Here is a 26,934-nt window from a genome sequence, read left to right as displayed (position 1 = left end):
ACTATTTGGTAACCATCAATTTGCAAGACTACTGGATTCTTAGCTCTGGTATCAGTATTGAGATCGTTCTCGAAACCTGCTTAAAAATATGAAGACAATGCCCTCTGTGCCTCTGGTTAGATCCCCAGTGGGTTAACGTCCAATCATATTTAGAAATGTCTTTTATTGTCAAAAGCTGTCAGCAGAAAGAGTTAACTGTTGATTTGAGAATAGGCTGGGCTAAAATATTCAGCAAATTATGTCATGTTATAATTTTTCTGACTTTGTTTTAAGAAGCAATAACTTTAAACTCGTTAACATATAATGTTCTTTTGGCTTTGCCAAAACAGTCTTATTGTCCTCAAATATTTTGGTATTTCGTAAGATGTTTTCCACCTGAGCATTTTTTGTACGACATGTGAATTTTAAGCCCAGAAGAATTAGAGGGACACCAGATTAATAAAGCTCCGAATACAACTTTTTTTCCTCCCCTAATGAAAGCAATTTTGTTATTCTCTACTCCATTACTTACCTGGCATCCTTGTCATCCTGCATCTTGGTATATTACTTATCAGATACCATTCCCACCTGATAACTGATCCCCTACCCATTTGGCACCCTGAACCCTGTTTTCCACTCTCCTCCTGCCAACCTCCTGTCTTGCCCTGAGGGACCTTTCACAATTGGATTCTTGCTCCACATTGAAGAAAGAGCCTTGACTGGAATCTCCTGTGAAAAATGCAGAACATTTTATTTTAGTAAAAATGGAGTGAAGTGGCAATCTGCATGTGATAGCTAATTCTCTGAAAACAGACCCTTTGTGCCCTTGGTGGTCCTTGTTTATTAGAATTTATGTCTTGGAAATCAAGTAACAGCAGTTAAATAAGAACTGCCATATAGAAAATATCTTTAAAAATATTTCCTATAAGGACCCCAATTTCCAACAAAGAGAATTTCATACAGATTAAGCTGCAAATGAAAATCCTGGCAGGAGATTTGGATTCGAGCAGCAATATTTTTGGAGGCTAAGTGGAACTAGGCCGCTGCCATGACACAATATAATGACAGTGAAAATGTTAATAAATGCAGCAACTGCAGCATTTTTTTTACAAGAAGAGAAGAAAAGTTTTTTTTTTCATAACAAACTAGGATGTCAGAATATTATGGGTGCAGTAGAAGGCTGGGAAACAATCATAGAGACCAAACAGTAGAGGAAACTGACCCAAAGTAATGAGACAGAAACAGCTGAATAAAAAAGAGCAGCTCCAGAGCTGAGTCCGAAGGCTAAATTGCCACTCGTTGAGTCATACCAGATCTAGAAAGTCTATTTGGAAGACAAGATTTACAACGTGTAGAACACTTACAGGCATATAAAAGGGAAGGCAAAAGCGTCACATTAGTAAGTTACAGAATGTGATGAGGATCATCGTGGCTAGCTAATTTGCAAGATATGGTACCTATCATAGTATTTTATTGATGAAAATGTAAATATATATTGAAAAACATTTTATACTTCAATGTGGAGAGAAATTTAATCACAGAATATGCAAATAGACAGAAACAAAGGCCTGAGAATGCATGGCTTTGTTCATAAATTATCTTAACTGGCTGGTAAAGAATTGAATGTACGAGGGGCTGAATTCACAACCAGATTATCAGATGAGTCTTTTCAGATCTTTAATAAAGAACCCTTGCAAGTCTGACTCAATGAGACTCGAGGGAAACTGTCCACTGGTTACTGTCATACTTGGCACAAAGGAAGATGGTTGTGATTGTTGGAAGTCAGTTATCTCAGCCGTAGGACATTACTGCATGAGTTCCTCAGGTTAGTGTTTGAGGCACATTCATCATAGCTGCTTCGTCAATTACTTCCCTCAACATAAGGTCAGACATAGGGATGTTTGCTCAAGATTGCTAAAGGATTTGAGTACGTGAGGAAGAATGTCTTGCTGCATTTGTACAGGGCCATGATGAAACCAGACCTGACATATTATGTGTGGCTTCAGTCTCCTTACCTGATAAAGGATATACTTACCATAGAAAGAGGGCAGGGAAGGTTAAAGAGACTTAATCCTGCACTGGCAGGATGGTCAACTGAGGAAAATGGACTGATTAGGCCTGTATTTACCGAGTTTGAACAGTTGTAGAGGTTTTTATTAAAACATATGGGCTAAACAGAGTGGAAGTTCCTTCCAATCCACATTCCATCTAACTTGGAACAAAATCATCATTCCATCACCGTCACTGGTCAATCTCCAGAGCTCCCTCCCAAACAGCACAGTGGGTGTCCTTACACTCCAAGGACTGCAGTGCTTTAAGAATGCAGTTCACTAACACATTCCCCCTCGATCAGGTAATTAGGGGTGGGTGTTAAATTCTAGCCTAGCCAGAGATACTCCAATCCAATGAAAGGTTGAAAAGAAAATCGGAGGCGATTTAATTCTGGAAAAGGCAGTGCAGATTGATAAACAAGCTAAACATCAGAGGTTGAATAGGATATTCACTCCAGGGAAAAACATTGAATAAGACTATTCAGCTGCAATGAAGAAAGTGCATTTATTGTTAGTCCATCAAATTGATAAAAAGGAGATTAAATAACATTTTGAAATGTTTGAGATGTGGTGGGAACAAGCTGCGTAAATGGCCTAGGGACAGCATCCGCTGAAGCAATGCTGAAGTTTTAATCATATTTAAAAAGTACATGGAGTTTCAATCTAGACCATGTTTAGACAGGAAGTCCTTAAAATGAAAACACATTCACGAGTTGAAAATGTTACATGACCAGAAATCGGGGAAATTGAAGACAGAGTAACTCATTTCCCTGGAGAAAAATACAAAGCATTCCATTTGGACACACCAAATGATCCAAATCCCGTCACTAGAAGTGTGTGGGGGATTGTGGGCTGTTGGGGATGAGGGTGGTGAGGGAGCTGAGGTGCAGTGACAAATTGGTTGAGGGGAAGTGATCATGAGTAGGGAGATGGTGAATGGGACTGGTGAGGGGGTGCAGTTGTCACTGACTTGGTTCAGTGACCACCCGCCATCTTCTAGCAGCTTATTTTGTTCTGCGAGACATCTGGTGATTCTCTAAATCATGTTGTATTCCAAGGGGATGTCTATCAGTAAATCCATATCTAGGAGGAATTGGTTTGAGCAGCATTCCACAAAATGTACTTCACCTGCTACCAAACTATTCCTTGGAAACATCTGTATCTTGAAATATCAATGTAAAAATACCAAACACTTGTAGAATTGCGAATAGCAACAACGCATCCTTGTGATGCAGTGGTAGAGTCCTTATCTCTGTGGCCAGAATGATAAGGATCAAATCCCACCTGCTCCAAAGGTGTGTTATGACATGTGTGAACAGGTTGATTAAAGTAATCAAATCAACTAGCAGTTAACCTGTAAGAAGTTGATGATCCTTTTGAATAGTGGAGGTGTCCCAGAATGCTCTGTGAGATCGAGGGAGGCATTGGCTGGAATATCGATGTTAATGCCAGGTGTTAAATAAATACTGGCATCTGACTGTTGTCATTATTTACCTATTCTCTATACTTCCTCAAGTAAAAAATGAGGTCTGCAGATGCTGGAGATCACAGCTGCAAATGTGTTGCTGGTCAAAGCACAGCAGGCCAGGCAGCATCTCAGGAATAGAGAATTCGACGTTTCGAGCATAAGCCCTTCATCAGGAATAAGAGAGAGAGAGAGCCAAGCAGGCTAAGATAAAGGGTAGGGAGGAGGGACTAGGGGGAGGGGCGATGGAGGTGGGATAGGTGGAAGGAGGTCAAGGTGAGGGTGATAGGCCGGAGTGGGGTGGGGGCGGAGAGGTCAGGAAGAGGATTGCAGGTTAGGAGGGCGGTGCTGAGTTGAGGGAACCGACTGAGACAAAGTGGGGGGAGGGGAAATGAGGAAACTGGAGAAATCTGAATTCCTACCTTGTGGTTGGAGGGTTCCCAGGCGGAAGATGAGGCGCTCCTCCTCCAGCCGTCGTGTTATGTTCTGCCGGTGGAGGAGTCCAAGGACCTGCATGTCCTCGGTGGAGTGGGAGGGAGAGTTAAAGTGTTGAGCCACGGGGTGATTGGGTTGGTTGGTTCGGGCGGCCCGGAGGTGTTCTCTGAAGCGTTCCGCAAGTAAGCGGCCTGTTTCACCAATATAGAGGAGGCCACATCGGGTGCAGCGGATGCAATAGATGATGTGTGTGGAGGTACAGGTGAACTTGTGGCGGATATGGAAGGATCCCTTGGGGCCTTGGAGGGAAGTGAGTGTGGAGGTGTGGGCGCAAGTTTTACATTTCCTGTGGTTGCAGGGGAAGGTGCCGGGGGTGGAGGTTGGGTTGGTGGGGGGTGTGGATCTGACGAGGGAGTCACGAAGGGAGTGGTCCTTGCGGAACGCTGATAGGGGAGGGGAGGGAAATATATCCTTGGTGGTGGGGTCCGTTTGGAGGTGGCGGAAATGGCGGCGGATGATACGTTGTATGCGGAGGTTGGTGGGGTGGTAGGTGAGAACCAGTGGGGTTCTGTCTTGGTGGCGGTTGGAGGAGCGGGGCTCAAGGGCGGAGGAGCGGGAAGTGGAGGAGATGCGGTGGAGGGCATCGTCGATCACGTCTGGGGGGAATCTGCGGTCCTTGAAGAAGGAGGCCATCTGGGCTGTGCGGTGTTGGAATTGGTCCTCCTGGGAGCAGATGTGGCAGAGACGAAGGAATTGGGAATATGGGATGGCATTTTTACAGGGGGCAGGGTGGGAGGAGGTGTAGTCCAGGTAGCTGTGGGAGTCAGTCGGTTTATAATAGATGTCTGTGTTGAGTCGGTCGCCCGAGATAGAAATGGAGAGGTCTAGGAAGGGGAGGGAGGAGTCTGAGATGGTCCAGGTGAATTTCAGGTCGGGATGGAAGGTGTTAGTAAAGTTGATGAACTGTTCAACCTCCTCGTGGGAGCACGAGGCAGCGCCGATACAGTCATCGATGTAGCGGAGGAAAAGATGGGGGGTGGTGCCAGTGTAGTTGCGGAAGATGGACTGTTCCACATATCCTACGAAGAGGCAGGCATAGCTGGGGCCCATGCGGGTGCCCATGGCAACTCCTTTAGTTTGGAGGAAGTGGGAGGATTGAAAAGAGAAGTTATTCAGGGTGAGGACCAGTTCAGTCAGTCGAAGGAGGGTGTCAGTGGAAGGGTACTGGTTGGTGCGGCGGGAAAGGAAGAAGCGGAGGGCTTTGAGTCCTTCGTGATGGGGGATGGAGGTGTACAGGGACTGGATGTCCATCGTGAAAATAAGGCGTTGGGGACCGGGGAAGCGAAAATCCTGGAGGAGGTGGAGGGCGTGGGTGGTGTCCCGAACGTAGGTGGGGAGTTCTTGGACTAAAGGGGACAGGACCGTGTCGAGGTATTGGGAGATGAGTTTGGTGGGGCAGGAGCAGGCTGAGACAATGGGTCGGCCGGGGCAGGCAGGTTTGTGGATTTTGGGCAGGAGGTAGAAATGGGCGGTGCGGGGTTGTGGGACTATGAGGTTGGAGGCGGTGGATGGGAGATCCCCTGAGGTGATGAGGTCCTGGATGGTCTGGGAGATGATGGTTTGGTGGTGGGAGGTGGGGTCGTGGTCAAGGGGGCGATAAGAGGAGGCGTCCGCGAGCTGGCGTTTGGCTTCAGCGGTATACAGGTCAGTGCGCCAAACTACCACCACGCCTCCCTTGTCTCAGCGGTATACAGGTCAGTGTATACTTCCTCACACAACTTGTGCATGATTCAGCCACTGGTGCTGCAGTTTGTGAATGAAATTTGGGGCTCCAACTACACTTATGTCCAAAAAAATGTTAGGGCTAATTTCCCACAGTACCACTGCATACCTTGTAAGTTACAAAAATTGCATCTCCACAGGAAGGAGAGAGTTGAAAGCATCATTAAATATAAAAGAATCATGCTTAGGAAGCATTCATGGAATGGCTTTAGCAAACACCTCATTGCATGTTCTTTGCTCAGCCTCTAGGATGGAGAAGGCAATTTTAACCTAATCTGCTCAATTGGACGCTGATGAGATTGAGAACAATGCTGTCACCCAATTTTACATTCCATAGTAACAGATGTGGATTTCCCAATCAATGAATTACGTTAAAATTGATCCCACCAGAGGAACATGTGACTAAACAAAAGACTAAACTGAAAAATCAGAATTAATCTGTGAAAACATTACCTTATCAATAACCTTCTGCAGTACTTCCTACATATTCCTTAAGTAAGCTTCTCCAGTGATTTAGCACACTTATAAACAATTTCTGTGTCTTACAGTCTTAAATTTGATGCCAACCTGTAGTCTTGTTAGTTGATCTTAGTTGAAAGGAATCAGATGAAGATGAATAGCAGCGAGATCATTATTTCTGATCTCCTGGATTAGGAGTGGAAAATCTGTTAGCATGCCCAATCCCTCCTGAAATAGCATTTGCTTGAAGATTGTGGACCTATTAGGTTTGCCTGCACTGCCTGAATCAGTTGAATAACTTGTTAGCTTCTATTGTCAGTCCTCAGACCTGCGAGTATGACCACCTGAGGAACAGTCCATCATACTTATAACTTCCACTAACTTTGTACTCGTAACTAAAAAGTATTCTTCTACCCCAGATTGTTTTTTTATAAAAGTCCTATATATTGTTAAATAAAGATTGATGCTATTGGAGAGAATCAGAGTGAGGGCATTTAAATAAAGTATGTTTAATGTTTTTGTCATTTTTATTTACACAAAGGCTAAGTTGTAATATGAGTACAATTAAAGGGAATTTTTTTTCAATTACTTTTAGATATAAATGCTCAAGCACGGAAATTGCAGAGAAACCGGGCAAAAGGCAATATTTCAACAATGTCTGGCTATAGCTATAAATTAGCACCTCTTCGCCGCAGCATCAGTGAGACCAGCCTTGCTATCATTGAAAATCAGGGGGAGGAACAACAGAGACTTTATTCAACACTGCCTGGGCTTCCTGGAAGGAGGATCAGTCGATGCAGAAAGGACCGACTTTGCAGCACAAATAATAAAGGAGAACAAGAAAGTAACATCCACCAGGTGCCTCACCTACTGCTTCTACAGGGATACAACTACCAGAACGTAAGCAGAATAAATATACTTCTGTGCTTTATTCCTTAAGAAAGTGTTTTCAAAATAAGGTTAAATGAATACTTTGCAGTTACCAGTACAAAGCCAGTGGAAAGTTATAAGTATGATAGACTTTTCCACAAACAGAGATCTTTTAAGCATAAATGGCATATATGAGTAAAAATTCCAGACCAGTATAAAAAAAATTGTATATCTGTGTGTCATGGATAAACATTTAACTGTGCATTCTTTGCTATTTCACTAGTTAGCAAATAGAATTCTGAACTTGGGGATGACCAAATTTTGTTAGATTAATAGGTTCTGAGTTTCCACTGGGGTTGGGGATATTTCCATTGGATATCAAATGTGTAACCAGTGAAGGCAGTAGGGTCAGGAGTAGGAATGTCTGATTGATCAGCCAAGTCCTCGTGACAGATTATTTCAGAGAGCTTCCTAAATCAGCCCAATTTTGTCTTTATTTCGGGTGGGGATAGGGGAAGGAAATAGAATGATTATAGGTCTCTGAGGCTCTAATTAGAAACTTTATTAGGTGTCCAAAGGAAGGAAATGCTTGCCCAAAGCTCCATGTGCCTGTTTTGTTACTGGAAAGTAAGCTCTATGCTAGGTTAATTTATGCTTCAGTAGCAAACTGGATGTAGGTTTGCTCGCTGAGCTGGAAGTTCATTTCTTTGTAGCTCAGCGAACAAACCTACATCCAGAACCTCAGCCTGAGCTACAAATCTTCTCAAAACTCGCTTCAGTAGCAGATGTTTGTAGGGTTGATATGACTAAAAAAACTGCAGAAACTGAGGAGTTTCTTTTCTAGATATTAATTTCATGGAACAGTGGGGCAATTAAGTTATCATATTTGCTTTGACGTGACCGCCGTTTTGATTTGACGGTAATATGAACTCTGGAACATAAATGGCATTTAAAAATTAAAGATTGTGGAAATTAAAATAAAAATCCCTTCTCCATTTTTCTGCTTAGTGGAAAGAATGTATTGCAAAATAATTTTTATGACACAGTAGAGTTTCAAACCCCATGTTTTTTATAAATATTTTTATTGAAAAGGAAAAGGTTTTTGGGTTTTTTAACCGAATTGGAAAACTAATATAAAATAGTGTAACCACTTTACAATAACAGCATCCATATAAATTAAGAAAACTAACTAATGTACTGTACAGATATCAAAACACAAAATAATTAAATTATATAAAGTCATAACAAAACATGTATTTATATGGGATTCTTCCTCCCAGGAGCCCCCGAACGACAAACGTTATCCTTGCTTATGAGTTTTACTTATTAGTTTTATATGTAACATGCTAACACACAGATTTACATACATAGGGAGTAACGATGGCTGTTATAGATTTTTAGCTTCAAACTGGCGTGATTGTAAGAATGGAGTTCCCTCATAGCCTAAACCCTATTTAATGCTCTTTGACTTTTAAAGTTCCAGCATGATAGGAAAGTTTTCTATTCTCATTCCTTCCAATAGTGGCATTAACTGGAGGAGTGCAGAAATGAATAGCATTCATTAAGCAGCTGCTTGTTTCAACTATGACCTACTATGTATTAAGGGTTTGTCACAAATAATTCTCACATTTAATTCAGTTACTTTAAGCAAAATGTTCAGCTCTTTCGTAATAAAATAAAAACAATATAGAATTTAGTATATGTTTGCTGATACTAAACAGGATGTACTTAAAATGACTTACCAGATAGAACAGTAGACAAAAGACTTTTCTCATCGTTTTGGATATGTTCCTTGATACGATGATTAAAAAGTTAGATTGAAGATTTTTTTTTGGTGCTCGGTCTTCCCATTAAAAAACATTTCACTACAATTGCATTTGTGGTCTGTTCTATAATGCTGGAACTCTCTCTTTAAACTGAGTGAGAATGAAAAATGCAATCTCTGGATTTTCTTTTTACAGGATTGTTTGGTATACCATCTAGATTTTGAGAATCAAATAGTTGGACAAGAGACGGCCCTGGTAAAACCCAGTATCTGTTTGTCGTCACCCGATATCCTTTCTGCGCACTGCAAGATTAAAAGGGTTAAACGGTCAAGCAAGTACAGTCGCTATGTCGAGGAACAGATTATATTGGAGCCATCCCCAAATGCCTGCATTTTAATAAACTGTATGCCAATAGAAAGGTCAACAGAACTCAGGCATGGCGACCTAATTGGGTTTGGACAGCATTATCTTTTTCTTTTCAAGAATCCTTTGAGTGCTAAAAAGTTGCCAGCCCACACTTTTTCCATGCTGAGACATTTGCATCATTTGCCTGAGCACACTGGTCGCCGGAGAGCACCCATCTGTAAGATGTGTGGTTCTATTATTAAGAATGGCTCAGCAAACATGCACAATAATCCCAACTCTTCTTCAAACAGAAGTAACAGTATTCACAAAAAGAAATTGCAACTAGAGTATGAAAGACCCTTTGAAGATGTGCTGATCAGTAAAATCTTCACCCTTATCGAGCCCAGTGGCGATGATCACAAATTGACTCCTGCTTGCCTGTTGTGTCTGTGTATTCAACACTCAGCTACTACCTTCAAGTCAGGTGATTTTATGAAGCTTCTTCTGAAGATTGTGAACAAATTGCAAGCTGTGGCGTTGGTTAGTATCCTATTACTTAATATTAGTTACTATTACGTATACATTTATAAGTTGCCGTAAAATAATCATCCTAATTTTCATTCATGCAGAGACATTAACATAGTAAAACATTCCAAAGTCCTTCACAGGGTTGTTTTCAGATAAAATTTGACAGCTTCACTGGTAAATTAACATCGATGATCAAAAACTTAGTCAGTCATCCAAGGGGTGTCTTCAAGTGGAGTGAGAAGAGTGGCAGAGAGATTCATTGAGGGAATTTGAGAGCTTCTGGATGTCAAAGCACTTCATTGCTGTTTGGGGTTTGTAACTTTTGCTCTCCAGTCATATTCATCTTTAAAAGGTGCTGAAAGGGATGGATCAAATTTGTTACAATATTTACATTCAACCAAGTTTTGAACTGGTTGCAAGTTTCTGATTTATTAATCTGTGCCCTTCCCAGTCTAGATTAGATTATTTACAGTGTGGAAACAGGCCCTTCGGCCCAACAAGTCCACACCAACTCTCCGAAGAGCACCCCACCCATACCCATTCCCCTACATTTACCCCTTCACCTAACAGTATGGGCAATTTAGCATGGCCAGTTCACCTAACCTGCACATTTTTGGACTGTGGAAGGAAACCAGAGTGCCCAGAGGAAACCCACGCAGACACAAGGAGAATGTGCAAACTCCACACAGACAGTCATCCGTGGCTGGAATTGAACCTGAGTTTCTGGCGCTGTGAGGCAGCAGTGCTAGCCATTGTGCCATCGTGCCACTCTTTCTTTTGAAATGTTTCAAATATTTCATAGCCAATTAATTTGAAGTGCAATCATTTATTATGGAGCAAAATAAAGCAGCCCATTTGTCGACAGCAAACAACAAATGAGAGGAATGAGGAGTAAATCAGATTTTCTTCAGTGATGTTCAGTATTCGTTTGGATATTTACCTGCTCCTTTTTGGAGAAAAAAAGACCACAGGATCTCGTACATCTAATTGAAAAAGCAAGCAGAGGCTTTTGTTTAGCATTGTTCTAGAGAAGTGGTACCTCTAACTATGCAGTACTATTTCATTACATTGAAGTGATACACCATCTGATTTACCAATGCAAGTACAGTGATGGATAGGCCAGCTGTGTTTTGTAGCTGTGCTGACTGGGCTAATTTGTTAGATTTTATATTTTTGAGGGTTAAATTCAACTTTGCAGTATAACTAAGGACGAGAGTCCAGATTTACAGTAGAATTGCCAGTATAAAAAAGTAAAAGCTGATTTTAAACTACACTAACAGCAACCCGTTTTTGTATAAGATAATTGCTAAATGTGGATGCATAGTACAAGGAATTCTATCAGATGAGGCCAATTACAGTCACCTAGTCAGTAATAAGTGTCAGCTATGCTGGTTTTGGTGTAACAGATTGATTTGGACAATAAGTCTTCTGTGGAATTATCTATTGTAGTAATAGGATGCTTATCAGACAATGGTACAGTCTGTACCTCTGGCCCAAAAAACTCAAGTTCAAATCCCACCTGTTCCAGAGATGTGTTACAAAATGTCTGAAGTTCATTAAAAATACCTTTTGGGGTAATTTTGGTTATAGTTGATAATGTAGAATTGATACTATCAACTTCAATGGAAATGAAATATAGAAAAAATGAATAGTGAGCATCTAAACTAAAATACAATCCAAAGCCAAAATTGTATTTTTTTTACGACAAAGGTAAAACTCAATATCTGAGGCAAGGAGGTCAGTAGAACATTATTACTGATTGTCCAACTCAACCTAATATTAATGGACATCAACAGTAGATCTGACACTGAATTTCTTCTCACTTGGCTTCAGATAAACCTGCAAGCTATTGCCCTAATAGGCATTGTAATACTATCTGGTTAAGCAGCAGAAAGCCTACCACTGTATAATGTTGATTAGCTGTAGGATGGAGCAGTTTAAGTTAAATAAACTGCAACACTTGGCAAGGCCCTGAGCTGTGGCTTATACTAATTTTTGTTTAAGATCTCTGCCAAATTTGGGTGTGTGCAAGGAAAGACTTTGATGAGCAGAAACTCTGTTTGAATAGATTATTTAGTGGTTTGGAAACTAATAAGTGATGAACTTTTGTGAATCTTGATATAAGCCTGCACAGGTAAATTTTGTGATAAATTGAACCACCGTGAAACCCATTGGAAGGGAGAATGGTGCTTCTTAGAGAGGTATAGATTCACAACCTGCACACAGCAGTAATTGGTAATTAGGTGAAATAGAAATGATTTACTTTGAACTGAGATATTGTGAAACTGCATATTTCAATGTGACTAAGTAGATAACATTTCCACAAGACATTTGTGCTTGCCCAAACCACAGTGCAAAATCTGAAATTTGAGCTTCTGTTACTTATACTGCAAACATCCCACATATGTTTTGGCTGCATTAATTTTCTGAATTCATCTATGTATTTTAAGAGATTTAATTATTATTGCTTGTTTAAATATTCTGTGCGTGCAATTTTTCAACTCATATTGGTTTATACCAGTGAATGGTTTAAATTGTTCTTATGGATGCTACTTCTGCTTCTATGGCACATAGACCTAGAAATACACCGTGTCCATTTTTAGGGTATCTCACTTAGTGTGCTAACAGCCCATGCTCAAATGGGAAGGTCTGAGCAGTACAGGCCCTTGGGCTTCATTATCAAATATAAGGTACAGCTTTCACAGGCAAGTGGTAGGATAATGATGGTCTGTGGAGGGAACAGACCGTCATCAGGGATTGGAAAGAATACTGTGGGGGATCAGAGTATTGTTAGCTCTTCCTTGAAGTGTGATTGAGGAAGAGGAAGCAGGGTTCTGGAGGAAATTGTAGGGTATTGAAGTGTGAATCAAAAGTAAGATTGGAGAGCTGTCGATTAGAACTAAGTGATTAAGGTGGCTACTAACCTTTTCATTCTGTGCTGCTTAGCATGCATTTTCAGGAAGGCAATCAGTGCTATCTCAGGTCACACTTGCAGGAAGAACAAGTGGGTGTTAGGCCCCTTTATTTGCATTACGTTAATTGTCTAATGTCTCCTGCTGACGTGGGTCTTATCTGGCCATTACCAAAATGAGGCAACTCCAACCCAGTTGGTTTAACCTTAGTCAGGATAAAGCTTTCAGAAACAAATATTTGGGGCAAAATTAATAGCTGCTTAGGCAAATGTGGGGGAGATCCAAGATGGCGGCGACTCAGCAAGTCTGAGTTTACAGAGCTCTTCCCAAAACCTGGGTAAAGTGAGTTACTCACCCCCACCACACTTACCAAACCACCCAAAAAAATTTCTAACCTCAATTAGCTGTTTACTATTATATTTAAGCAGTTTAATATTAAGTGGATAATGAGTAAACCAAAGGGATCCCGCAGCTCTCAGAAAACAAAGACCCCTCCCCCACCCTCCTCTCCTCCTCCGGCTGCAGCTGATGTAAAAACAGGCCTTGAAGAGATGATTGCCAGGCTGGAAACGACACTCGTCAATTTCATCGCAGAATCCAGACAGAGATGGAATGCATTCGAAGAAAAGCTGCAGAAACACAGCCAGGCTCTCGAGGAATTACAGGGCCGAGTGGAGGGGGCAGAGCTAAAGGCCACGACCTCCGAGGCTGCAGCACAAACAGCTGCAGAACAGGTGCGAGCTCTGGAGCAGAGAGTCCGGGCCTTTGAAATTTACATCGATGACCTGGATAATAGAAATCGGAGAAAGAATATCCGTCTTCTGGGCCTCCCTGAACAAGAAGAGAAGGGACAGTTAGCAGTATTTCTGGAGCGATGGTTGCCCCAGCTTTTGAACCTGGGGGCTGAAACTGACCGGGTAAGGGTGGAGTGGGCCTACCGGGTCGCAGCACGCGGATCTGGCCCAAACCAGCGCCCACGCCCGGTCCTGTTCCGGCTGCAGAGTTATAGGGAGAGGCAGATACTCCTGGATGCCTCCAGAAAGCTTGGAAAGGATCCTAAAGCTATGATTCATGAAGGATCCAAGATTATGTTATTTCAGGACTTCTCCCCGGCTTTGGCACGAAGGAGGAAGGCGTTTGATGAGGTGAAGAAATGTCTAAGGAACTTAAATATTCAATACACCTTACGCTACCCAGCGACGTTATGCTTTACCCACGAAGGATCCGAGTATAATTTTAGATCACCAGAAGAGGCTAAGGAACTTTTAGACTCGTTTAAATAAATCGTAAGAGACAATTTATGTTGGCTTGCCTCTTCCACACTCCGTGGGGAGAAATGGATACTTTACTCTACTTTACTTTTGCTTCTGGGAGCAGGGTTGTCTTCTCTTGCTATTTTATGTTATTATACTTAACTGTAATTTGTTGGAGTTGTAATTTTATAGTTATGTGTGTTTGTACGTGGCATTGATGCTATCAGATATACTCAGGTATGGGTGGGGAGGGGTGGGGGTGGGGCGCTCACTGTCAACTCTAGCTCGGTATTATATCTAAATCCTATTAAGGAGCGCCCGGGTTAAGGGTGGGACACTGTTTGGGAGAGGATATGGTGGACCTTTAGAAAGGAAGTAAGGCCCCCTGAGAACAAGGGGGAGGATCTCCATTCAAACATGTTTTATTTTTTTTGTTCTTATTGTTTGGAAATAGTTTTCTTTTTATTATACTGTTACGAGTGTATTAGAGAACATTTTCTCTTGTTTGAAGGATGTAAGTGACCCAACTATACACTCTGGATAATTGTGGATTAGATTAGTAGTTAACTGAGTTTCATTGTTTTTCTTTCTTCTTTAGTATCATTCCTTTGAATTTTGATGATTATATATTTAAGATCTATTTTTATATTAATGTTTGTGCTTGAAAGTTCTGTTTATTTTTGTAAATCTGTCAAAATATTAAATTTCTAATAAAAATATCTTTATAAGGCAAATGTGGGTTAATTAAGGAAAACCAGGATGGATTTGTGAAGGACAAATCATGTTTAACTAACTTGCTTGAATTTTTCATGAGGTGTTATAGAGGGCTGATGATGGAAGTGCTGTGATGTGGTGTACATGTACATCCAAAAGGCATTTGATAAAGTGCCATACAACACAACCCATCAGGACTTCTGCATGGTCCCAACTTAGATCTTGGGTCATATGTCTGGTTTTCAATGATTTAAAGGATGGAAGATTTGGGCTAATATAAAACAAAGAGTACAATCTTAAAGAAGGTTCAGGAGCAGAGGGATCTGAATGTGTCCATGCACAAATCATTTAAGATGGCAGGACAGGTTAATGAGCATACTTCATGAATATGACATACTGGACTTGATAAATCAGCAAATAGAGTATATCAGGAAGTTATAATTTTTTATAAAACATTGGTTCAGCCTTGAATGGAGTATTGTGTGCAGCCCTGATGTTGCACTCTAGGAAGTATGTGAAGGCATTGGAGAGCATGCAGAAAAAGATTCACAAATAAGAGTCTGAGTATGAGTGAGTGCTGTTACATAGTAAAAAGAAGCACCATAGAGGCTGGTATCCCATCTCCAAGTCACCCTTTATTTACATGTGGAAAGTCCTTGACACTGATCCAGCTCCCTGAGAGCCAGCTCTGAGTGAACACAACCTCTTGACACATCTGTTTGTAATATTTTATTAAACAAATTACAAAACAATTTATAAAAAACAGTTTAACATTTACAGGTGTATACAACAGGAATTTTACACTCCTGTTTGTATCTGCCAGCCCGGGCTCCATGATCGGACCAGATTAACAGTCCCAATCAAGGAAACCATTCTATGATATCCACCTGACTGGTCTCATTACAATCACTTCACAGAATGATTGGAGGAGTTGGGACTGTCCTCCTAAGAGAGATTATATAATGATATTCAAATGTCACAATACAATAGATGGGGGGAAAGTGTTTACATTGGTAGAAGGGATGAAGGATACAGATTTGAAGTAATTATCAAAAAAAGTAATGGTGACCTGAAGAAAAACCTTTTCTTTAGTTAAGATTTAGAATGCAGGATCAATTGAAGCCTTGTAAAAGGAATTGGTTCATTGTGTGAAAGGGAAGTATTTACTCAGTAAGCAATCGGGTTTTAGTCACAGACCTGTTTGCTAAGAATGCAGTCACTTTCCAGTCAGGCTCACAATGACGAAGGAGAAGATGGTACTGTTTTAATCAGTGGCATGAGTAGTTAACATGGAACTTTAGATGATCAACTTATTAACTTCTCCATTTCTTCTGATTTGCCAGTAAACCCACAGTTAGCCAGCTATTTATATGAAAATTTGGCTCTAGGATTTCACCTTGCTCTAAAATCTCTAAGCTCAGATTTGACTGACTTTCAATGAGCATCTTTTTTTGTTTGCAAATTATTAATAATTACCTTTTTTTTATTTTAACAGCACCTTTTCTAAAAGATTGTTTATTCTAGATTGTCATGAGTGCTGCAAGTATCCTCTTGTAAAATCTTGCAAAATCAAAACTGCAGCACGTTAATTGCCCACCTTGTTGCACATTTGGTTTATGTTCCTATTTAGAAGTATGCTTTGTTTTTGCAGGGGAAGACCAGAGAATTGGCAGAGAAACAGTCTGAACAGTAAGTGTTTGAAATTTGTCCTACACACATATCACTAATAATTTATTTAGATTTTGCAGTTTCTTTAATCCCTTCACTGGGTTTTTGTGCTTAGAAATTTACCCCAAACAGTAGTTTAAGTTTGCTTTTCCATGTTCTCAAGGTAATTGTGAAATGCATGCTGTACCAGAAATGCATTTGCTGTTGATCCACAGGTCAGGATTGATTTTTAAAAAGACGAATTCTACTCATTCCAGCACGATTAAAACACATGTCGTGTGTGTGTGTTGATGAATTTTGGAGGTTGTTCGATATGCACTTAATACCATAAGTGAGCAGAATTAGGGCATTCAATCATGGCTGTTATGTTTCTCAATCCCATTCTCCTGTATTCTTCCTGTAACTCTTCAGCCCCCTATTGAATCAAGAACTTATCTATCTCTGTCTCAATGACTTGGCCTTCACAGCCTTCTGTGGCAATGAGTTCCACAGATTAACCACCCTCTGGCTGAAGATATTCCTCTCCACCTCATTTCGAAAGGGTTGTTTCTTCACTCTGAGGCTGTGCTAGTCTCTCCTATTAGTAGAAACATCTTCACCATCCAGGCCTCTTGGTATTCTGAAGGTTTCCATGAGAGAGACCTCCCCCCCCCCCCCCCCCCCCCCCCCCCCCCCCCCCCCCCGCCTCAAATCCTTCTAAACTCCATTGAGTACAGACTGAGAGTCCTCATCTCTTCCTCATATAACATGCCCGTCATTCCTGGGATCATTCTTGTGAACCTCCTCTGAGCCCTCTCCATGGTCAGCATATCCATCCTTGCATTTATGGTCCAGAACTGCTCAGTATTCCAACAATATTCCAAATATAATCTGACCAGGGACTTGTACAGCCTCAGTAGTACATCCTTGCTCTTGTAATCTAGCCTTCTTTGAAATGAATGATATTGTTTTCTTTATTACCAACCGAACTTACATATTAACCTTAGGAGTCTTAGTTCAAGATTCTCTCAAGTCCCTTTTCTGCTTCATATTTTCAAAGCCTTTCCCAGTTTAGAAAATGATCTACACTTCTATTCTTCACATTTTCCCACACTGTACTCCATCTGCTACTTCTTTGCCCACTCTCCTAGCCTGTCCAAGTCCTTTTGCACCCTCCCTGTTTCCTCAACACTACCTGTCCCTCCACTTATCTTGTATTAGATTAGATTACTTAGTGTGGAAACAGGCCCTTCTGCCCAACAAGTCCACACCGCCCCTTCGAAGAGCAACCCACCCAGACCCATTCCTTACATTTACCCCTTCACCTAACACTACAGGCAATTTAGCATGGCCAACTCACCTAACCTGCACATTTTGTTTGGACTGTGGGAGGAAACTGGAGAACCCGGAGGAAACCCATGCAGATACGGGGAGAATGTGCAAACTCCATACAGACAGGTGGGAATTGAACCTGGGTCTCTGCAAACTTGGTAACAATGTCCTCTGTTCCTTTGTTCAGATCGTTAACATATAACTTGAATAGTTGTGGTTGATATTACTCCACCGTGCATTAGTCTGTATGTTTGCAACACTCCTATTGTTTTGTAAATGAAGATTTCCAAAATGGAATGCTTTGCAGATTTGTACAAATAAAGGTTACCCATAACTACTGCTGAAAAAATATTATAAACATCAAATTCTTTATTGGCCACATAAATTTTCTGAATTCATCTGTGCATTTTAACTATTTGATCCTCCTGTTGCTGCAAGTTGAGGCTTAACCTACTCTCTTTTCAGATTTGGTTCTACGAAGCACTCTAGTTTAAATAGTGAGAAGGCAAGATATTTACATTTACTAAACCTTTCAGCATAAATTTGCTAACAAGAGATGTGAATCCTTCTAAATTGGGTGCATTGTCTTTGGCATTGTGATTGGAAAGATTGGCTTAAATTTTAGCTGCTGGAGGACAAATGCTGCAAATGCATGTAAGCAAGTGCAAACTAAGCTGTCTTCTAAACAAGATTCTGAGGAGCACAGGAACCGAAGAAGGCCATTAAATTCCTGAAGCTGATCTGCCATTCAGTTAGATTGTGACTGGATTAGTTAAAGCTCCATTTATCTTCCATGGTTTCATATCCTTTTTTACACTTGCCTATAACAAAAAAAAATCACTCTCCATTTTGAAATGTTCAATTTATTAGCCTCAACAGCATTTTTGGGATTGAGATCCATTTCCACTCTCATTTATGGGAAAAAGTAACATTCTAATATCACCCCTGAATGGCCTAGCTTGAATTTTAAGGTTATCTTTCCTTGTCCTGAAAATAGACTTAGTACACAGCAAAAATCAATCTTTAATCATTTTGAATTCCTCAATTAGATCACCCCTCGACATTCCCAGATGAAACCAAAATTACTGATACACTTCGCTGCCCATAACAGAACTGCACTAATCAGTTGATGTCAGTATATCTCATATTTGGCCCACATTAAATAGTTCTTCTTTTCAAAATAACTCCTCAATTTGCAGTTGGAAATAATTTGTTTGAGTCACTACTGATTTCAGTTAATGTCATGTATGATCATTCATAATCTGTGAAATCAAAGTATTTCTTAACAGCAGTATTTTAACTGATTATAATATTACAGAGGTAACTTTATTTGGTAAAGTAAATTACAGGTATGCCAAGATATTTCTTTCCTATTTATGATAGATCACGCTTAATGCTCTTCCCACTTCAAGGAATCGTATGGCATAGAAGGAAACTATACTGCCCATTCCTGAAAGAGCTATTCAGTTAGTCCAACTTACAAACTCTTTCCATATGGCCATGCAGATATTCAAATATATGTTGATTTCCTACACCTTTCCCACCTTTGCTTGCCCACCTTTCCAGGTAGTGCACCATTTCTTATTAATCACTCAGAAATACATCTGTTAAAGGTACATTTTTTCCTGTAAAGTACCAAATGTCAGAGTTCCAGTTAAACTTTGCAATTTTGTTGCAAGTAATTTCTGTGTGTGATCTCAAATTTCATTGTCAGCTGTAATCTAATTCATTTTATATGAATTGTGGACAAAATGACTCATATCTTCTACAATTTCTTCTCGCTTACCTGCAGCCAGGATCCAGCATCTCCTCCTCTCCTCAGTATTACAGAATTGGTTCCAGACCTCCAGCACATTTTCTTCTGGATGTCCAACTCCATTGAGCTGCTTTACTTCATCCAGCAGAGAGTCCCTGACTACATTAAAGGAATTGAGGATCTGGATGCTCAAGGTAGCATTATACATTTAGCAGTTTGGGAATTTTGCTTAGATTTTGGCCTCCATGTGTAACAAGAAGATCAGTGTAGTTTTGTTTTAGTCTGAACATGTGTATTTACACACTCTGCAATTCAAGATGAGTGGAGCGTGCAGCATCCAAGATCTAATATTCTGTAGATGGATCAAGCATAATTTTGAGTGAATGTCATTGGAGGGGAAAGAGTTTGCAATTGATAGGTTGAAGTGATATGCTAATTTATGCTAAACTATGTTTCCACAATAAAACAGAGGTTGGGAATGCTTCCTAACATTTTCTAAAACCATAATTTTATTTTAAGATTGGGTGAATGTTTCATGCTGTTAGCAGGCAGCATGAAATCTTAATGCAACAGTGATATGTGAAGGCATCAAATCAAATTGGAAATCAATAAACTGAAAGGTATCCTTGAATTCTCACATGTGTTCAGATGTGCTTCCTAAACACCAGGGTACAGGGTTTCTTTTTATTCTTGGCCATACGTAATTTCTGAATTGAGAGCATGGAAGTAAATCTGATGGAGAATATCACAAACTTGAAATTGTGATGAATAGGAATATTATTTAACATGGTAGAAATTTCCATACAATTCTTCAGAGATGTGACAGGATTGCTTTATTCCTGATGAAGGGCTTTTGCCCGAAATGTCGATTTCACTGCTCGTTGGATGCTGCCTGAACTGCTGTGCTCTTCCAGCCCCACTGATCCAGAATCTGGTTTCCAGCATCTGCAGTCATTGTTTTTATTTAGACCGCTGGCCTATCCAACATATCCATATTCAGGGCGACCCCCGTATCCACAGGTCTGGTTTCCGTGGTTTCAGTTACCCGAATTTACTGCGGCCCAAACATATTATAGGAACCTTCCGGAACCAGAAGGCTACCAGGAAGGTACGTTTCCTATTTAAATGAATGGGTTTGTACCTATCCGCGATTTCAGGCTTCCGTGATAGGTCTTGAAACCTATTCCCTGCAGGTACAGGGGGACTACTGTATTGCACTCTCTACTTCACCCAAAACAAAACTATATTAACTATACTCAACAGAAAAATATTAGAAGTAACACTCTATTCTTCAGTAATGTTTCTGTCATGCTGAATGTTTCTCACAAATTCAGCATTTAAGAATTCTTCAATTGTTTAGATGGTTTTCAGGGGTTTTCCTCTAAGTCATTCAACATCCATGCCTCTTGTAAAAGTTCAGAAGCAGTGCAAAAGAAAGGAACAGTTTACCTTCTCTACTCTGTCCAGACCTTTCTAGATTCAGAAATTTTCTATCAGATGTCCTCTCTGCTTTCTTTCCAACGTTTCCCTTCTATCTTCATAACTGAAGTTTTTCTATCTCAGGAACCTTTTCTGCACTCTCTCCATTGCATTCACAAACTTGCTATATTATTTTCTATGTCATGAGATTTAGTAATAATATTTTTAAAATGAAAGCAATTGCCACAATGTGACAACTTTTCACTCCAGAGGTAGGAGCCTGGCACCTAGAATGTTTCAAGTCTTGACACTGCACTGCATCAACCATAGTGGCATGATACAATTTTTAAAGCAACAGCCATCAATTGGCTTGGAGTAGAGTTCGTCACCCAGTTAGGAACACAGGGCATGGGCAAGATACGAGCTAGGTACAGAGGGATAATCTAAAAGAATGAGCAAGTGGATGAGCTGGGAGAGCTGAGGGCCAGTTGCAGTTTGGACACCCATAATCAAACAGACCTACATTCTTCTGAGCCATCGCTGCTATGGATGTTCCCCACAGCTGTGTCCAAACATGTTGTCGATCTTCTATATTTCTGATACTAACTATTTAAAACTTTATATTTGCTGTTCCCGATGTTCCTAAATGTACAATAAGGTAAATAAGCAATTAATTGGATGCGTGTGGTTCGCCTGGCGCCCTTCGAAAATCTAAATGTATCCTGGAAATATGGGAGCTAGTGATGCCTTTCAAGTGTGAGATTTTTCTGGGTCTACCTGTACCCAAGCCTGCCTCTCCGAGGACGATTGAAATTTCAGCCCAAATTGTGTGATACAGATTGAAGAGGCAGTACCAGGAGTAAATGAAGGCAAACAGTTAAGATTTTTAATGTAGATAAATTTGAATCCCTACCATTGGTATCGTTTACACACAGAGGTAACTTTTTCTTTGTGCTATTTAAGAATGGAGTACAGGAGGACTCGGCAAGATTAGATTAGATTAGATTAGACTTACAGTGTGGAAACAGGCCCTTCGGCCCAACAAGTCCACACCGACCCGCCGAAGCGCAACCCACCCATACCCCTACATTTACCCCTTACCTAACACTACGGGCAATTTAGCTTAGCCAATTCACCTGACCCGCACATCTTGTGACTGTGGGAGGAAACCGGAGCACCCGGAGGAAACCCACGCAGACACGGGGAGAACGTGCAAACTCCACACAGTCAGTCGCCTGAGGCGGGAATTGAACCCGGGTCTACAGGCGCTGTGAGGCAGCAGTGCTAACCACTGTGCCACCGTGCCGCCCACTATGGCGGCGATTCTGTAGAACTGCTGTGGACAGCTCTGTCTAACAGCCAGGGCTTACTGGTGTTTTTTTGCCATCCCCGGCCAACTTATGTGGTGGAATTATTAATTTAAAACTTTATAGAAAACACAGTTGTTAACATTTGGGAGTGGGAAGAATGCCAAAGGGAAAAGGAGCGAGCAAACAGCAGCAGGGAGGACACTCCCCTGCAGCACCAGGCATACCAGAGACTGCTGCAGCCCCCCGTGGACCTGACAGACTCACCGGAATTGGCTGCGGCGATGGAGAGACTTACCTTGAAAGCTGGGGCTGTGATTGAGGAGATCTGTGGGGGGATTCATGCCCAGGTCCAACCTATTGCATCCACACTGCAGAAGCATGAGCAGGAGATCCAGGGCCTTGGGGAGAGGCTGGAGGAGGCAGAGGGTCGAACTAAGGCCTCGAAAGCTGCGATGGAGTCCTCATCCAGTCAGATCCAGATGCTAGAACAAGAGGTGTGGGCCTTGCGAGGCCATATCGACGGATAAGTCTCCGAATTGTCAGGCTCCCTGAAGGTGAGGAAGGTGAACAGCCAGTCAGCTTCTGTGAAAGCTGGCTGCCAAAGGGCTTATTGGGTTACTGTGCACAGGTCAGGCCCAGTGCAGCGCCCCCACTTGGTCCTAGTGCACTTTCACTCATATAAGGACAAACAAAAAGTCATAGAAGCTTCCAGAACCCTGGGAAAAGATCCACAGGCACTGCTGTACAAGGGATCAAAAGTCATGTTTTTCCAGGATTTCTCTGCAGTTGTAATTCGAAAAAGAAAGTCTTTTGATGAAGTTAAAAAAGAGGCTGAGGAATCTGGGCATCCAGTATTTCATGAGATACCCCGCAATGCTCCATTTCAACCATGAGGACTCCGTTTATACATTTGACTCAGCGGATAAAGCTAAAAGCTTTGTGGACACTTTAAAATAGACGGATTGGCCTGAAGAATACGGTTAATGTTTGTTCTCTTTTCTATCTTTCCCCATGTTTTCCCTTCCTTTTTTTGAATTCATTTCTTTCGCCCTAATTTTTGGACAGGGGGAAAAGACCTTGGAATAAGTTGTTCCTATTTTTTTTAATAACTGGATTTTCTGATGGGAAATTTTGGGGATGTTCTTTGTTGTCTCTTCCCCTTTATTTTTGTTTGTTCTGTTTCTCTTTTAGTCACAAGTAGGGGTGACATGAAGCCAGGATGGGTGGAGTGCTCATCCTGACTTTGTCTTTTTTCTGTTAATTTAAGGATCATCTCCTTGTTTCTTTTTCTGGCCTAAGGCTAGGGCACAGTCTGGGTTTGAAGGAACTGTGAAGGGGGGAGGGGTAGGGTGAGTGTCCCCTATGGGCAGGGGGGAGAGTCTTTCATTCAATGTTTTATAGTTGGTTTTCTTTGTAGTTTTTTGGTAGTAATAGTTGTTTATAGTTATGATAGAATAGTTTTTGTATATGTAGTTCTTTGACTCTGAGTCTTTATTTACTTATGCTCAGCGCTTTGTAAGTAGGGTTCTCCCTCTGATGGGTTCAAGGGTCTCTGAAAGTGGATATGGCTAAGTGTCTTATTAAATGGTGCACCTGGAACATTAAGGGAAGTCATTCGCCTGTTGAAAAGAAAAAATGTGCTTTCTAGCCTTAAGAGGGAAAGGGTTGATATTGCTTTGTTGCAGGAAACCCAAATTGATGATGGGGAACAATAGCGGGGTTATGACCTGGTATTCTTTTCATCCTTTCCTACTAAAAGTAGGGGAGTGACCGTACTTATCCAGAAAAAATCTTCCATTCACATTATTAGAGCAGGTGAAAGTTGAGCAGGGATGGTTTGTGATACTTAAAGCCCTGACACATGGGGAGGAATATGGCATTTTAAATGTCTATTGTCCTCCGGCAATCCCCTTAAATTTTTGATTAGTGCTTTCTCTAAGTTAGGTGCTTTTGGAACACGGCACATTATTATGGAGGGGGGGATTTTAATTGTCTTTAGGATCCGACAGTGGACAGGATGCCTTGGGGGCCCCTAACTATTTCTTCACAGGCCAAGCAGATGGTTGACTTATGCGAGGAGTTGGGACTGGTCGATATTTGGAGATGTCTTCACCCTACCGGCAGGGACTTCACCTTTTTTTCAAACCCACATAAATGTCACACGAGGATTGACCTCTTTTTGACTCCCTCAGTCCTTCTGGATTCGATTATGGGTTGTAAAATTGGAAATATAGCTCTCTGATCACGCAGCAGTATGTTTGGAGGTTAAGGCCAAGAGTGAGGGGTTAGGTTTGCGGCACTGGCTTTTGGACCCTTTTCTTCTTAAGGATTCCAAATTTGTGGAATATTTTTGAAGGCATTTCAGGAATTCTTGACTATCAACTCAGACATGGCTAGTAGTCCGTCTATGCTGTGGAAGACTGCTAAGGCCTTTGCTAGGGCATTAGCTATTTCCTATTTGGCTAGCCGGAAATGACAGAAGGAGGAACAGCAGCGTCTATTTGAGACGCGGTTGAAAGCTGCCATTTTGCGTGGCCTTTGGTGACTAAGCTACAGCCAATCACGGCTCTCCGGGCTGCGTTGAATTCAATACTGACACAAAACGCAAAGAAAGAACTTGCTTTTGCTAGACAAAAGGCTGTTCGAATATGGGGATAGGCCAGGCAAGTATTTAACGTACTTGACTAGGAAAAAGCGTGTTCCCTAATCCATTACTGCAATCAGAGACAGCGCCAGGGTCGTTAAATTGCTAAAAAAATTAATGAGGCTTTTCAGAGCTTTTACTCTGAATTGTATCGGTCTGAAGGTTGCGAGGACAGAAAGGCTAAAATGGAGACCTCTTTTAAGAACTTGGACCTCCCAGGGGTAATCTTAGAACAGGCCTCTCTCCTTAATGTCCCCTTGACTGTTCAGGAAATACAGGAAGCAGGTAGGCAACTTCAGAGTGGGACAGCGCTTGGCCCTGATCGCCTCCCGGGTGTGTTTTATAAGGAGTTTATCGGGATTCTGTCAGGGCCGATGTTGGAGATGTACAATCATTCCTATATGTATGAATGCCTCCCACCATCTTTTGAGAGAAGTTAATATTTCTTTAATTCATAAGAAGGGGAAGGTTCCTGAGGATTGTGCCTCATACAGGCTCATCTCTCTATTAAATTCAGATCTCAAGATTCTGTCCAAGGTCCTGGCGCTGAGATTGGAAAGGATGTTGCCCCATATTAATAAAGAGAACCAGACTTGCTTTGTAAGGGGCCGTAGGTCCTCTAATAATATTAGAGGTTGCTCAATGTGGTCCAAGTTTGTCAGCAACGATCAATTCAGGTGTTGGTGATTTCCTTTAGATGAAGAGAAAGCATTTGACCGGGTGGAATGGCTGTATCTTTTTTATGTCTTAGAACAGTTTGGGTTGGTTGGGGGTCTTTGTTAGGTGGGTGGAGGTTTTATATCACCACCCTCTGGCTTGGTCATCACCAATGGGTTGAAGTCTGGGAATTTTAGGATTGGTAGGGGTAGTCAGCAAGGCTGCCCCCGCTCACCATTGTTGTTCATGTTGGTGATAGAACCGCTGGCAGAGGCCATTCATCAGAACATCCACTTAACCACTCTGGAAGTGGGATCGAGGACACACAAGATTACATTGTATGCGGATGATGTCCTCCTGTTTTTATCGAACCCGATGACCTCCGTACCCCATTTGATACAATGTATCAATTCATTTGGGGCTATTTCAGGATGTAAGATTAACTTTGCAAAATTGGAGGCTATGCCTTTGGGGAACCTGAAGGATGTGCCACAAGTTGAAGGTGGCCCTAAGTTCCCTTTTAAATCGTCACGGGCAGGGTTCCAATACCTAGGCATTTTCATTACCCCCAAGTTTGATCTGTTATTTCGGACTAACTTTGCTCACTGGCTCGACAATATTAGGCGAGATCTCCAGAGATGGGAGGCTCTTCCAATTTCATGGCTGGGTCAAATATCTCTCATTAAGATGAATGTTCTTCCTCATTTGTTTTATCCCATGCATATGCTTCCTATAAGGTTTTCCAGGTCAACGTTATGAAAGCTTATGGGGTGGTTCGGTTCCTTTGTCTGGCATCGTGGGCAGCCCCTCATCAAACTTACTAAATTGCAATTGCCTCAAGGAGGAGTTGATTTCCCAGACATCAGGTGGTATCAATTGAGTTCCCTGCTGTCCTTTGTGATTGGGTAGGTAATGATCCAAACTCAATATGGCTAGATATTGAGGCCTCCTAAGCAAAGTGCCCTCTTATTAACCTATTGTTCATGGATAAATTGAGGACAGTTATGGACCACTGCCAGAACCCCATTGTCATTAGTACAGCCAAGGCATGGAGGGCGATGTGTCAGAGTGAGGGTTGTTTATCCAAGAGTTTGCCACTTACACCTATAGTTGGCATGCCAGGGTTCCGACCAGGGATGATGGACTCAGGGTTCAAACTATGGCAGCGAGAGGAGTTTCTAGTTTGGGAGACTTGTTTGAGGGGGAGGTTATGATGTCTTTTGAGCAATTGAGCCGCAAATACGGGTTGCCCAGTAGAGATCTTTTCCGTTTTTTTTTCAGGTTAGGGATTTCATCCAGAAGAAGACTATGCTTCTCTCTAAGCCCTATAAGCCCGATACAGAGAGGTTATTGCTACGTTCCACAAGCACCCTTTCGGTTACTACCCTCTATCACCTACTGGTTGGCAGGGCCTGGCAGGATGTTAACCGGTTATGTGAGGTCTGGGAGCAAGAGCTAGGAGTGGAGATCTCTTCTGAAACATGGGAGAACATATGGGAGAATACTTGAAAGATCTCTATCTATAATAGGACATGCACTACAAAGTTCGAAGTTCTGCACAGGGCTCATCTGGCACCAGACTGGCAAAATTTAAAAAAGGGGCATCTTCA

General features: G+C 41.6%; 1 protein-coding gene across 1 annotated transcript in view; it reads left to right on the top strand.

Moving 5' to 3' along the window:
• radil (Ras association and DIL domains) overlaps nt 1-26,934 on the top strand; it is a 104,864-nt gene that overhangs the window by 26,185 nt on the left and 51,745 nt on the right. Inside the window, exons 2-5 of the mRNA XM_060840336.1 lie at nt 6,767-7,071; nt 9,003-9,692; nt 16,211-16,248; nt 19,331-19,488. Of these exons, the coding sequence (XP_060696319.1) occupies nt 6,767-7,071; nt 9,003-9,692; nt 16,211-16,248; nt 19,331-19,488 (1,191 nt within the window). The remainder of the gene's footprint in view (nt 1-6,766; nt 7,072-9,002; nt 9,693-16,210; nt 16,249-19,330; nt 19,489-26,934) is intronic.

The sequence above is a fragment of the Hemiscyllium ocellatum genome, chromosome 20 (assembly GCF_020745735.1).
Source record: "Hemiscyllium ocellatum isolate sHemOce1 chromosome 20, sHemOce1.pat.X.cur, whole genome shotgun sequence".
Lineage (NCBI taxonomy): Eukaryota > Metazoa > Chordata > Chondrichthyes > Orectolobiformes > Hemiscylliidae > Hemiscyllium > Hemiscyllium ocellatum.
The sequence above is the reverse complement of the archived record's forward strand: the minus strand, read 5'-3'. Positions and strand labels throughout refer to the sequence as shown.